General features: G+C 31.0%; 1 protein-coding gene across 1 annotated transcript; it reads left to right on the forward strand.

Moving 5' to 3' along the window:
• Positions 1-4,692: 4,692 nt before the first annotated feature.
• Positions 4,693-7,460, forward strand: LOC100801932 (protein DETOXIFICATION 55). The gene is made up of 2 exons (XM_003528585.5): positions 4,693-5,055; positions 5,580-7,460. The coding sequence occupies exons 1-2, from the start codon at positions 5,008-5,010 to the stop codon at positions 7,050-7,052; spliced, it is 1,521 nt and encodes a 506-aa protein (XP_003528633.1). The 5' UTR covers positions 4,693-5,007; the 3' UTR covers positions 7,053-7,460.
• Positions 7,461-15,667: the final 8,207 nt, after the last annotated feature.

A 15,667-nucleotide genomic window follows, 5' to 3' on the forward strand; every position in this document is an offset into this window, starting at 1 on the left:
TAGAAGTTTATAACCTCACGCATTATATATAGTAATAGGTCAAAAGAAAATGTTACAGGGTACTAAAATAATTTCGTTTACTAAATAATTCGAATTTTGTTAATCAAACTTATCAAATAAGTTAAAGACTAAACACACCTTTTACTTTTCTAAACACACTATTTGTGAAGAATTGACTCTTTTCCTGAACCCTACTTCTTATATATGATTTTACAAGTTGTTAACAAGGCAAATAAAAATTTAAAAAATTCTTAAATAAGACTTATATAAATTCTAACTTGTGTATACTTTTATTTGTCCTTCACTTATATACTAATCTTGATTTTATCTCTAGTTGGTGTGAGACTCTTGAATTTTTTTCCAATATGTTCTCTCACTCATTTTTGGACTTAATGCGTGGATAATATGTTGAGTGACCTTTTGAATGAATTTTGGATAAGCTCTGATATCAATTTAGAATGAATAATGTAAATTTAAACCTAACTCAACCCTAAAAACTAACTCATAGGGTACCCTTCACTTATATATTCTACCTTGACTTTATCTCTAGTTATATAGCTATATGAGGTAAGTTTTTTTCAATAATATGAGTTGAACAAAGCCTATAGTATGGAATGAGAAAATTTGCTGCGAATAGAAGTATATATACATATCTTTGAGAGCGTGTCTGAATTGCGTTTAATTTTTTAGGAGAAAAACATCATAAAGAAACAAGCAGATATAGTGGGATAGCTAGGCCCATCAATGATCAATCTATAATGTAATTGATTATAGGTTAGACAGATATGCCTCTCAATATTACTCTTTAGTCTTTTCCAAATCCTGAAGCGATTCAACTGAACTGTAAAATGATGAAAGAAACGTCCAATTGTCACTCATGGCACGGAGTTGGTTGTTCTTATTTCTCTATAACCTGATGGGGCCAAGGGTATCAGATTCAGTGAACTATATGAATATATTCAAAAACCATGGGCAGATGACATTTTGATGCGTTTTTGTCACTCCGTACTACCACTCACTGCATAATAATGTGTACATCATGTTGACTTAGGTATAAAATCCCATCTTATAATTTGATGTTGCACATGAAAGTTGACAGATGAGCAAATTTTCGACAAGATTAAGTGTGGGGGATCATAGTTGTTGATGAGGATTTCCTAGACATTTGGTGCAACTATATTGCACATGCATGGTTCCACATAAGTGCGACATCAAGATATAACAGTTAATCTGTAATATATAATATGGCATCCGTGTTGGGTTTTTCCGTTTTTGAAGTCTCAAGTTCCGCATCATTAGAGTTGGAAAAGGTTGATATTAGTTTCCAATATTAGTAAGCCTCTCTTGCATTAGTAGTATTAGAAGTTCTAGTTGGAGTATTTGTGGAACGATGAACTTGAAATACAATATTAGACAAAAACATAATTTATTAAGTCAAAAAATTGTATTATTAATACATGGTTGCTTAAAATATCATAATTTTTAGAAGAATATATAACTTGGAACGACTTGAAATATAACTTAAATTCTTCTTCAAAATTTATTGAATTTAATTTCTTAATTCTAGACCTATCAAAAATTCTTTTTGGCTGGACTAAATTAATGAAACAGGGTGGGTCATAAACACTCCTACTTTTAATGGATTAAAATTTTGGGCCACTTGGTGCCATGTTTAACTAGATGATCGCTTTTTAGGGTGATAATTAACAGTTAACATAGATTAAAGGGCGTATTAGAGTCTTAAAGGGTTCATTAATGATTCAAATGAAGCCTCTGGTTCTGCCGTCATGAAACTTGAAAGAACATTTTGCACTCCTAATTGGAAGAGTGAAAAAGTTATATATGCCTAGCCATGCAGCTTTTAGGCATGACATGCTTTCGTTATTTGTTAATTTCTCTACTTCACCCACCGCCCACGTTCTCACTAATCACTATGATGAATTCATTTTTGGAAAGCCACCTTTAACTTTGGTAAGGAGTAAAATTCACTGTGTAATTATTGTCTCTCGTTTTAATTATATTTTTTATGATATAGAGGGTTGGCAATCATTTTTTGATACGGTGTAGAGATTTTTTTATTATTTACTACCGAAACATATAAGAATCTCTCCATGTCGAGCATATATATATTTAAGATGAAAAATGTTAAATAACATAAATTAAATTATTTTTATAAAGCGATTTAGTTAAGAAACTAAATGAAAGAAGTTTATTACATTTTCTAAATTACCTTTTTACATCTTACTCAATCGTTTCCCCCCTTCAATCTAATGAAAGAGAGAGCTTCTTTTGCTCTTAAAAGTGCAAACTAGCCACGTAAATGGTAGGTTTCTGGCTCTGTCCCAAAAAGCCAAAAACACAGGGTAGGGGAGACATATGACATATTGGAATTACAAGTTAGGTATAGAAACTTTTTTCCTAACAAGGCTTTGTTTTGTGAGGTTGGAGCGGTTCAGTGATTTTGGATCTATGAAAAAAAATTAATTAGCGCAAACACGTGGTTAAAAGCAACTTTTGCTTACAATACAATCTAATTTTCGACTCTGGTTTCTGATGTGGACCGAAGTCCCCACAATCCAAATGCTGTTAGTTTCAAAGGCCCTATTAGTGATTGTTTACTGAAGTAACGTCATACTAACAAATTATCAAAAGTGATTAATTAATAGCAAAATATATATTTTGCAAAATCATAGTTCCTTTTTTAAAACCTTCATACTTTAGAATGGAAAATGATTGGTAAACACTCAAATTAGTAGAAGTGTACAGTTATATATGTTCTATTTCTTACCTTAAAAACGGAGGAAAGAGGGAAGGGTGAGAGGAAAAATTGAAAGGAGATTGAAAATCTTTCTCATTAATTAATTGTGTAAAAATAAGGGAAAGAGAAGGAGAAAATTCGAAAAAAAATGATAGTTCCTACATCTTTTTTATTTCCCCACTCAATAAGCGAGTTTTTCAACAATATTAACATTTTTTACTCAAAATAATTGATTTTTTTTTCATAATTAATTGCCCGTGTATGCAACAAGGGAAGGAAGTTGATTTTCATTATAAATAAACCATCAAATGTTTTTTTTTCTATTTCTCTATTCCATTGGGATTAGGATCGCATCCTCATTAATTAACATAGAATCTAACTTGATAATTGATTTAAAAGTGTTGAGAGTAAACTATTTCTACAGCTCCTTATAAACAATCAAACCTATAATGAATTATACAAAAGCCTAAGAGAATATTTACAGAATGGTTATATCCTATAACTAATATGATTAAATAATTATCTAATCTAATATGATGACACAAATTAAATCAAAAAGCTCATCAATAATGCACCAAAGTTTGTTCTTTATGTAAAATTCTGAAACACGATTTTATTAAGCGTGTCAAGTAGCTAGAAGTGTTACTTCTCAAATCATATACGGAGACTGATTGCATGAGATATATTGAACAATTGTCAGCACCCAAAATACACAAACATGATCTAAGTACATCTACATCCAGTGGCAGTAGTTTGGCTCACATTCACAACTAATATCTTCCTTTCAAAAATAAAGGAGGATAAGTAATACAGCATACATATGAGTTTTTTTTTTTTCGGCCGGGCAGATGCTTCTATATATTTGAAAAAATGACAAAGTAGGACTTGAGTTTACAGCATCAATTGATCAACATGTCACACGGTTTATTTATAAATTAGGTATTTTTTTTGTTTACTATTGCAGCATTGCTCTCACATTCTGGAGTTATTCGTATCCGTTTGGTATTTGGTTTTGTTTTAACGTATACACAACAAGGAGAAATTAACTTATCCCTATTAAGATGTTCAATGCAAATTAATCTGAATACCATCTATGTGACCTTTTAATAAGGTATCATAGCAGTTCCAAAATAATCGATAAGTATCTTGAGTTTTGGTTCCGACTTAATATTAACAAGGATACTTTGACTAAAAAATGTTTAGTCTTGGGTTAAAAATATCTTTAAACATATTCTAATACTATTTTTTAATTATAACTCTTTTATATACTTTTGTTTAAATTAGTTTATTGATTTTCTAATTTATTTTTTAATTTTAAATTATTTAATTTTTTAAAATTAAATTTAATTTTTTAATTTTTAAAATTAATTTAATTTGATCATGTCATTTAGATTGAACCAATATAATTAAGAAATCACATTTTATAATTGTTTAAAATAATTTAAATCGTCACAAAACATTTATTTAGACGACATGATTAAATTTAGACAATAAGACCAGTCAAATTTAATTTAGATATTAAAATTAAATTGAACTAATTTTAAAAATTAGAAAATTAAATTGAATATAAAAAAAATAGAAAATTAAATCAACCTTAAAAAGATAAATTAGATAAAAAAACTAATTTAACCTATATTTTTCTATTTTTTATCTATCAGACTATCACCTTCTTTCCGCTATCACGTTCTTCCTGCCGGTAGAAAAGAGTCACAGATATATATTTCTTAACGATAATATTTTAAGAGTTATTATAAACATATATTTCGTTTTTCTTCCAAGTTCCATCTCATTCATTCTCTTTGTTACTTTTTTATTTTCCATTTCTATCATATCACTTATAACATTTTATTTTTATTTTTATCTTTCTCTTCCTTTCGGCACAATCCATTGAGAAGGAGCTGGTTTAGTATTGAAAACTACTGTTAGTTATTAAAGCTAGCTTTTGAGCTTGTCAATCAATGCTAACAAACGAACATACGTAACCGACCACATCTTGAAACCTTATAAAAGAGTCTCTCTTTGCTTAATTCCTGATCACACCCACTTTGCTTGCTTCCTCTCCTCGATATCTAACTCCTCTTGGTCCCGCTCACTTTTGTTTTTTGAAGGAGTGTGTTTTTCGGAGGAGAGGAATATATATATCAAACACCCCCACCACTATCCCCTTGTGTTCCTCATAATTTTTTCAACACACAAAGCTAGAAACAAGAAAAAAAAAAGAAAAAGGAAAACTAACCAAAAGGTTTAAGATGCTTGCAGAACAGAAATCCCAAAACACATACCCGACAGTCACCGAGGTAGGAAACTTAATTTACCATTCCATCCTTTCACAACCTTCCTCTCCTTTTCTATGATTTCCACATACGTACACCTACACTAAATAATATGGTCCACTGAGTTTTAATTAATCTAGGAAAATACTTGTCATCCACTTCCATTCTCTTCCATCTGAATCCTGTCCTATTTTCTGATAAATCATCATTATCTCAATTAATCTTTACATCATAATAGAATGGATTATTATTTTTTTTTTTAGACCATGAACATATAGTTCATTCAAAGTATATACCTAATTGTTTTTCTCACTTTCTTCTTTATTTCTCTTTCTTTCCTGCCACATCACTTGTTACATATATCATATTTTCTTTCTTTTAACTTCCCATTTATCTCTATTTTTCCAATCAGTCTATTCCAATGTAGGTAGACGAATATCATTACTCTTCATTTATGACCTTCAACCAGCCAATGTAAAAGTTAACTTGTTGATATACCAAATATGGATCACTCACGTACGTTTGTATTTTATTTACCATCAATGCAGGTATTGGAGGAAGCAAAGAGAATGACAGACATAGGGTTCCCAATAGCAGCCATGAGCCTTGTGGGGTACCTCAAAAACATGACCTTAGTTGTGTGCATGGGAAGGTTGGGAAGCCTGGAGTTAGCTGGAGGTTCTTTGGCCATAGGCTTCACCAACATAACCGGTTATTCTGTCCTCTCAGGTCTAGCCATGGGCATGGAGCCACTCTGCACCCAAGCCTTCGGTTCTCGAAACTTCTCCTTACTCTCTCTAACTTTGCAGAGAACAATTCTCATGCTACTGCTATTTTCTCTCCCCATTTCTCTTCTTTGGCTCAACCTCGAATCTCTCATGCTTTGTCTTCGTCAGAATCCAGACATAACCCGAGTAGCAACCCTCTATTGCTGCTTCGCCATTCCAGACCTCATTGCCAATTGCTTCCTCCACCCTCTTCGTATCTACCTACGCAGCAAAGGCACAACTTGGCCACTGTTGTGGTGCACTTTACTATCCATTCTTCTACACCTTCCAACCCTCACTTTTCTAACCTTCAAACTTAACCTTGGCGTACCGGGAATTGCTATTTCATCCTTTGTAGCCAATTTTAGCAACCTTTTCTTCCTTCTTTTGTACATGTTCTATACGCGTGTCCGCAAGGAGTCCTTACACGTGCCGTTACTAATGCCTCGTCACATGTCACATAATGTAACAACATGTAGCAGCACTAGTACTATTGCCAAGGAATGGGGTGTGCTAATGAAATTTTCGATACAAAGTTGTCTAGCTGTTTGCTTGGAATGGTGGTGGTACGAGTTGATGACAATTTCAGCAGGTTACCTTCATAACCCTCGTGTTTCTCTAGCCACTGCTGGCATAGTGATACAAACCACGTCTCTTATGTACACTTTGCCAACGGCATTAAGTGCATCGGTGTCAACCAGAGTAGGCAATGAACTTGGAGCGGGGCAAGGTGAAAGGGCAAGATTGTCAACGGTGGTAGCTATAGGATTAGCACTTGTAAGCTCAATTTTTGGTTTGTTGTGGACCACAATGGGAAGAGAAAGGTGGGGGAGAGTGTTCACTAGTGATAGTGAGGTGTTACAATTGACCATGGCAGTGTTACCTATAATTGGACTGTGTGAGTTAGCCAATTGTCCACAAACCACAAGCTGTGGAATCCTCAGAGGAAGTGCTAGGCCTGGTGTTGGGGCTGTTATAAACTTTTGCTCATTTTATTTGGTAGGAGCACCAGTGGCTATTGTTTTGGCCTTTTATTGGAAACTTGGGATGGTGGGTCTTTGTTATGGGTTGCTGGCAGCACAGATCGCATGTGTGGTGTCAATTTTTGTTGTGGTGTACAAAACCGATTGGGAAAGAGAGTCATTGAAGGCTACATGCTTAGTGGGAAAGAGTTCATGTGGCACATTTGCATATGAGGACCAAACTGCCGTCAAATGTGAAGGTGTTGTCTTTCTTCACAACTCCGAAAAGTGAAGAAGATACGCCCCCGATTTACCCTAGTGTTGAAGAAATATACATCATAAAGTAGTTATGGCATTACTCAAAGCAAAGTTCAACCTAAAATTATTATGATTCTTTTAGCTAGTATTGGAAAAAAAAATTATTCACACCCCAAATCTTACATCCTTCCCCTGTATTTGTGAGTGGATTCTCACGTATAAATACATAAATGTAGGAGGAGGATCTAAGATTTTAGAGAGTGAATTTTTTTTTCATTGTGATTATACGTATGCATTTACATAACCAATTGTGATGTTGCATTTTTTTTTCCTTGCGGCCTCAGTGCAAGGTCTAGATTGATGGTGCCATGATATACGTTTGTGTAATTGTAAAAGTAAGGTTTATCTAATTTGTACTTGATTAATATAACAGATCGATTTATTCAGCCACATGATTCGAATAGTGAATAGTTTTTTTAAAACTCCAATAGTGAATAGTTATGCATCAAATTAAACGACAACAATGCTATTTTTCAATATGAAAACAGATGCCACGTGAAACAGGAATTTTAAAATGGACCAATGATATTTTTAAAAATTAATATTAATTAAAAATATAAATAAACCTCATCTGGTATACTAGACTGATGTGAACCACAGTAGAGACACTAGAGAGTGCATGAGTTATTAGTAATCTCATGTCTTTAATTTTTGCGGGTAAAAAGAATATTAAACCACATGTTTTATCAACGGTAAATAACAATTTTATAATAAAATAAAATCAGTGCCATTGATTGATTATAAATAATGATTTTCTTTGCAGAGCATTATAAATAATATGCTTTCAAAACTACTTTATGTCTCACGTTTTGTTCTAAATGATTAATGAGCTAGCTCATTGGGATCGAGATGGATTCTCAGACTAGCTAGTACTGTATCCTTCTACTCAAAGTGAGTGAGCCAATTCCGCCATGCTAATTTCGGACTATATAGTAAGAGAAATATTCATATTCCCTTGGCTAAATCAGATTGGCATTGATCATGTTTGTGGAGAAGCCAATAGGAGTGCTGACTTCCTTGCAAATTTGGGAACCTTTTGTTGCCAATTTTTTTATGTTCCCCTTCCCCCTCTCGCTCCTATCCTTCGCGAAGATGCGTATGGAACAGCTTTTGCTATATTTACTTTGTAATCTGTTTAGTCTTGGGTTTAATTATCTGCACTTTATTAAGCATGTGCTAGCATGCGTTGAAAAGCATGCATGTGTGGGGACACACAGTGAGAGGAATATCATTATGGTACGTTCATTTATGAGAAAACTAAACATCACTGTCGATCTTTTTTTCTAGTTATGTGCTAGTTGTAATTTTGTTAGATGTTCTTAATATAGATACACATTGAAGAAGTAATCTTGAGCCACTGAAGATCTTCTTTATAGTCTCTTATATTCCAATATACAAAATACATGTAGTGAGTAGTGGCACACGTCCCTACTTCCCCTACCATATCACATCCCTTTTGAGTTTTGAATAGACTCGACATACATATGGTCGCATGCAAACAAATTTGGCGGAAATTAAAGTACCAATTTGAAAGCAACACGGACCAGCCTTTCTCAAATAAACATCCATGATTATACTTTTCATAGTAGTTCTTTGATTATGATGTATAAATAGGTATCTATAATGTGTGGTAGTTTTTTCTTTGACCATACACACATGACACACCAGGATAATTAATGGGAAAACTCGACATTTGGGTAGTCTTGAGGACGTATCAAAGTAGACGCAACTTTTAATTTTGTGCCGTAAATACGAAGCGAAATGTTCTTGGAAGATTTATAAAAAGTCTCTTCACACACAAATATCCATTATTATATTTTTCATCGTATTTCTTTGATTATGATGTATATGTATAATTATTAATGGTGGTGATATGGGTAGAAATAATAATAGCCACAGTGATGATGTTATTACGGGGTGGTGGTGATTGTGATAGTTTTTCTTATCGATAAATATTAATAAAATTGGTGGATGTAAGATGTACCCAAATGTTTACATGAAAGATATAGAAACTCCCTGCGATGTTGTTGGTTATTAAATATTTGTGCAATATGTATGCCAAATATCCTATTACTACCACCATTACAAGATCACACATCATAACTAACAAAAAGCCCAACATGCATATATGTTGTGTTCCCCCCAGCCCATGACAACGCCCCAACAATTAAAACAGCCACAGACCTATGGTAGCAACCCGAGCCAAACTGCCCAGCGAGCAGCTTCACAGTAGCATTCATTGGTTTGCTTATAAAAATGATATTCAAGCGAGTTCCAGGGTCAGTTTGCCAAACCACAAATGAAAAAATGAATTCTGAATAAGCCATCTTCAGCCACGACCAGAGGGAGAATTTTATATCTTGTTTTAGACGTTCATAATCCACGACCTCCCTTTGAAATATACACCTATTTCTCATCCCCCAAACATTCCACACCACAGCTGCCCAAGTCATTCTCCAGATTTGACCCTCCTTTGCAGTGCAATTGTTGAATCGATGTTGGAGAAAATGTTGAGTAGGATCTTGTGGCACCCGCCGTACAAAGTTGTCTCTGTAAAGGTTCACTTAAGTCAGCTTTGCATATTCACAAATCCATATTGGAAGTTCTGAACCACAACATTAATACCTCTGAAACAGAATGGCGGTCTTATCAACAGGGCCTAAATAACTCCAAAAAAGTGGTTTTTAGTTTTTTCCCCACATAAAACCTCTTAAACACCTGTCTTAGACAAACTAACAACGATCACTTCCTACTTTCATTATACTCTTCAAAGCCTATTCTATTCTTTGTTTCATTCTTGTTTTCCAAGTCTCTTTCTAAGAAAGCCTATTTCTTCTATTTACCACCTTTAAACTCAACACACATTTTGCAGTCATGGCAGCATTCTCCTCAGACTAGTTATTTGAGGTTTTTTCTTGTATAGCAGCAAAAGTAATTCATAGTTTGAGTTTTGCCAATGAAAGTGTGTCATAATAAATCAAATTGACATGAAAAATCACTCAAAAATATCACAAAATCTCTATTTATCACACTACACAGTTCCCTTTGAGGATCACCATAGTAATCCTTTCCACCACTTCTTGGACAAATGACTAAATTGTTGGTCCTCTTGCTCCATGTGTCATCGGTTTGAGTCTCTTCACGATGAAATGGGTCCCTCCAATGTAACCGTGTACCACCTCGAACCTTTGGTCATTGGGTTGAGGAAAATACTCTTTCATGAAGCATTGTTCAGGGTACACATCTCCTGGGAATAGCTCTTACTTCGACAAACATACGTTTGATTTGGTTGCAACTGGACAAGTCTGAATTCGGTGGTTGCTGCAGCGGGTGACTTTTTTTTTTTACTTTTTTTGAATAATTTCTACAAGTTATATATTGTGAATTCTGGTTATCTACACATTTCGTTGCAATTCTGTTTTGCTTCAAGTTATATGTTGTGAATCACACAAGAAAGCGAAGAAGAACGTGAGTGAGCGAGAGAGAGACGATTTTACAAGTTAATTACTATTGATTTTTACAATCATTACGTCTGTATATATACTAGTTTGCATATTTGTGTATCGACACTCTAAAAACAAGTCAATCGTTATGATTTTACAAGTCAATTACTATTGATTTTTTACAATAATTACGATTGTGTGTCTACTAATTTGAATGTTTAATTTTCTTTACATATAATCTTTTTGTACAAATTTTTTCTTTAATAAAATAACATTAGATAAAAGTATATAATATAGTAAAAAAGATAAAAAAAAATTGATTAGTCAAATCTATTGATAAATATATCTCGTGGATCAAATCTTAGATTATATATCCTTATACTTATATAAGGATAAATAAAAGAGAAAAAAATTATTATAAAAAAGAGGAAAAATAAGTTAAGGATGTGAATTACTATATTTCAAGAGTTGAGTAAAATAATATTTTAAAAACTTCCATGGTATATATTTTTGGAAACACGTCTTTCATGGTATGAATTAATACATGTGATGATTGTAAAATTTAGGTTCCATATTATTCTTGCGTGAAATTATTTAAGTATTTAATATAATCATACAAACATGTAATTTTTATTGTGCTCGAGGTCTAATTTAATTTTACAAAAAAGGATCTTGTAAGGTACAAATCTTCACAAGTTACATATTAAGTCTTATAATTTATTTGAATCAGCAGCTTGGGTTTTATGTTTAGCTATCATATGTATCCACTAAAATATATATTGATACGTGTGTGAGTTTTATTTCATAATTAATTATTAATTGACTTATGCAATGCTATAATTTGGGATATGACTTTATAAATTATTAGTGTGTATGAAATTAGAGTATTTATTTAGTAGTTATTTGGAATGATATTTTTGAATATGTGTCAATTGGTCACATCTTCTACAAAGTGATAATAGTGTATGTTTATTTTATTATGAGAATTGAATATGATTGATACCTTCAGTTGGGACAAAGATGAGATATTTGATACCTCCATCTAGGATAGAGAAGAAATTTGAGATACCTCCATCTAGAATGTGGAAGAGATTATGAATATCTTCATCTATGATGGAAAAGATGTCATTGTATAGATATAAGCTCATGGTTCCTTTAAAAAATCTAAAATCCACACTCATTCTAAAATCAAAGAATTGAGTTTAATGATTCAGAGGATTACCAAATTGTATTTGTGATATTTATTTGTTCATGAATTGAATGCAATGAAATGTTAATATTTATTTAATGAAATGTTCTTTCATTGTGTGATTTTTTATTGTGTGAATAATTTGTAGTTGTTTTTATATATATATATATATATATATATATATATATATATATATATATATATATATATATATATATATATATATATATAATTTTTAATTTAATTTTCCGATTACTGTGCCGGATAATAACAACACTATTGTGAACCTTTTTAGAATTTGTTTTATTGAATGGATTATTATCTTCTCAAATTTCAAAGAATAAACTTTTTGAGACAAAGGAGAACTTAACACTTAATTTTGTTTAGTTTGATTAGTATTTTTTAAATGCTCATATTTGAAAATAAAATCATATATTTATGCAAAAAATTATTCATTTGAATTTATTTATAATATTTAAAATATTTCATACCATTGTAATTTCTAAAATCTTACTTGCGTAGACGTCTTAACGTGTATTTTATTATAAATGATTATTATAACGAAAGACGTTATAACACGAAAGAAAGACAAGAGAAGAAGATGAGTGAGAGTGGGACGATTTTACAACTCAATTACTATTGATTTTTACAATCATTACGATTGTATATGTACTAGTTTGAGTGTTTTAATTTTTTTTCCGCACAAAGTTTTTCTTTATATATAGTTGTTACTTTGTTAATTAATTTTTTATGTAAGGCATATGCATTTATATTTCACATTTGAATTTCCAAGTGTTATTATACTCATATTGGAAAGCTAACTATAAAGTTCAGCGGAAAAGAAAATGTTTCATTCTAATATCAAAGCATATCGGCTTGATGCTTAACCTCAGTTGAACTAATCTTTTATGGGCCCAAATGAGTTTTTTTTTCTTCTTAATTCTAGTGTATCTGTACGCCTGTATTTTTTTTAATTTTAGTTTTTAAAGTGTGAATTTACATAGACTAAAAATTAAGATTTTAAAGGAACTAAGATCGAAAAATATAAAGGACTAAGATCGCATTTAAATTAAGATTTATGTTAATTATTAGTAATTATATCTTCTTTAACATTTTATAGTATGAAGGGCTAAGCAACTGGGATAACTACCCTGAGGGACCAGGTGTTAGTATTAGTTAAGAACTAGTTTTAGCTGTAAATTTCATTTCTGAATTTGAACTTAATTTGCTCGCCTTGACAATTTTTTGCATGCATTTTTTTCGGCAAATCTTTTGTTCAATAAAATGGATTTTCTTAAGTTGCAATTTCATCAATGACTATTTGCAGGTAGAAGTATAGTAATCGATGGAAGCAATGGGGATATTGCGAATGATCATTATAATCGCTACCTGGTATAGTATGAGCCGAACTTACTTTTGGTACCCATTCCTTTTTAGAGCGTATAATATATATAATTCAGAACTATTTTTCACACTTTACTTTTTGCATTACATCCATCCATATTAAGAGGACAGAAAATTATTTTTATTTTTTATAATAAAATCAGTGCCCTTGATTGATATAATATAAATAATGATTTGCTGTGCAGAGCATTATAAATAGTGCTTTCAAAACTACTTTATCTTACATAGACCTTGTTTTTACATATGTTTATGCATACATAGACCTTGTTTTTTAATTTTTTTGGAGTATTATGAACATTTACCCATTTCAAAGACTTAATTAACATACATCATTTCTCTCTTCTTTTTTTCGACAACAGTAATCATTTCTCTCTATCTCATTTTTTTATTATATTCACATTTTAAAAACACACATTCACGTACGCGATCAACTAGATTTGATGGTTCATATATCATCTTAGTAAATTCAATTTTAAATATAAATTGTCTGATCTTCATAGATGGTTTGAATTCATGAATATGTGGTTAGGTGAGTCCATGAAATCCATTTAACACTTCTCTCTTTCATCTCTCTTTTAATAGGTGTAAAATAGATTTGTTTCGTTCACCAATCATTTTTGTGGTTATAATATTAGTATAATTTCACTTCTCGTAATCTTCCTACGGATTTTGGTTGTTGCTTCAGTTTGGTTAGATATATCATAATATAAATGCATTTTTAGTCCTTATAATTTTATTTTTTTTTACTTTTTGTCCTTAAAAAAATAATTTTAATTTTTATAAATTATATTTATTTTATTTTTTGTCCTTAAAGTAGTTTAGATAAAAAAAAATACTATTCAAAATACTATCTAAATTGTTTAAGAATAAAATAAAATAAAATAAAACATAATTTACTATATCTAAATAAAAAAATTACAAGAAAAAAATAAGAAAAATAATTAAACTACAAGAACTAAAAAAAAAAGTATTTAAGTCATATATCATGTATGAATTGCAAGTGATTATCGATACGCGGTTATCCGTTCCAGTCAATCAAGCCCATGTGAACTAGTAGCTTGGGTGGAGCTGTTTTTCTTTCTTTTTATAATTGTAGTATGTAGATATTGACTTGAAGATGTCTAGTTAGCCCTCCTAGTGAAAACAACTCAATCTTCAATGAACAATAAAATTTTTACAATTGTCTTCATTTATAACTTTGTAGTTTAATTTCAATGAAACGAAAATGATGAATGCTAGAAAAGAGAAGTTATGTGTATAACTTTGTTTATTCCTTATAACCATTATTGTTTTACCTTTTATTCTTTGTTATAATATAGAAGTCATTACTGTTATACTGATAAAAATGTATTAAATTTATTTTTTTATTTTATTTTCTCATCTGTTTTTACAGTTTGTTTTCTTTTTTTATAAGTTTTTAAAAATAGTTATAATGTATTAATTTATAATTAAAATAAATTAAATTTAACAAAGTAATGATAATTTTGAAATGCATTTTTAAAATGTTGTATTATTAGTTGCTATTTTTTTTTACTAATGTGTTACTTTTTAATTGAGACATGAAAGATAACAAGAAAGTGGAACATTTTTTTTTTGTTGATTAAAAGTGGCAGAACGAGGAGACTACTTAACACAACGGCACTCACATGTTGAGATTGTTATAAAAGGTCTACTTAGAAGAATATTTGAATACTGTATTTTGTAAACTACTATGGTTGCAAACTTTAAATTCTAGAGTTTAGTTTCTAATTCAAAGTTACAAAATTAACTCACATTTTTATTAAAAGGTTAAACATATAATTTAGTCGCTATATCTGTTGCGAATTCTCAAATTGATATATATATATATATATATATATATATATATATATTAAATTGGTCTCTATACACGCGTGTAAACATTACCATTTTGACGGTTAACTTCTATGCATGTTCTTTATTTTGGTCTATAAGCATTTAGCACATGCATTCTTAATTTATTTCCTGTGTCTAGTGTTTTCTTAAAAATGTACAACGCCTATAAAAATGCATAAGGAAATTAATGGTGATAAAGACCAAATCCATAATATCTACACTAGGAATGATTTAATAGATTTTTACGTGTGAGGATTAAATTGTGAAACTAAATTATATATTTAATCTTAATAAAAAATACATATTTTGATATAAGTATATTATTGAAACTAATTTAGCTATTTCAATCACATTCAACAAGAAATAATTAATTTTATCAAACTCTAAACTAATTAAAGATTAACTTATATGTGATTATATATACTTTTCCATGAAAAAGATGGATGCACATTGGGCAGTCATTTATACTCCCATGTCCTGTATGGTAGTACTAAAAGTAAAAGAATTAGGTGTGGCTGGTTGCAAAAAAGTGTGTTGGGAAGAGACAAAGACAAACCCTAAGGGTGTGTTTATCTATCTTGAATTTCAAACGTTCAAAAATGCAGTCACACTCACACAACCCATGCAGTGCTTCACCTAAAAGCTCTCACTAAAGTTAAATGCGACGGGGCATTCAGTCATTCATTCCCCTCTCCCCCT

This window comes from Glycine max, chromosome 7, assembly GCF_000004515.6.
Source record: "Glycine max cultivar Williams 82 chromosome 7, Glycine_max_v4.0, whole genome shotgun sequence".
NCBI lineage: Eukaryota > Viridiplantae > Streptophyta > Magnoliopsida > Fabales > Fabaceae > Glycine > Glycine max.

Coding starts and splice junctions, on each gene's coding strand:
- LOC100801932 (XM_003528585.5), top strand. CDS start 5,008: ATGCTTGCAGAACAGAAATCCCAAAACACATACCCGACAGTCACCGAG. Junction 5,056..5,579: donor CATACCCGACAGTCACCGAG/GTAGGAAACTTA, acceptor CCATCAATGCAG/GTATTGGAGGAAGCAAAGAG.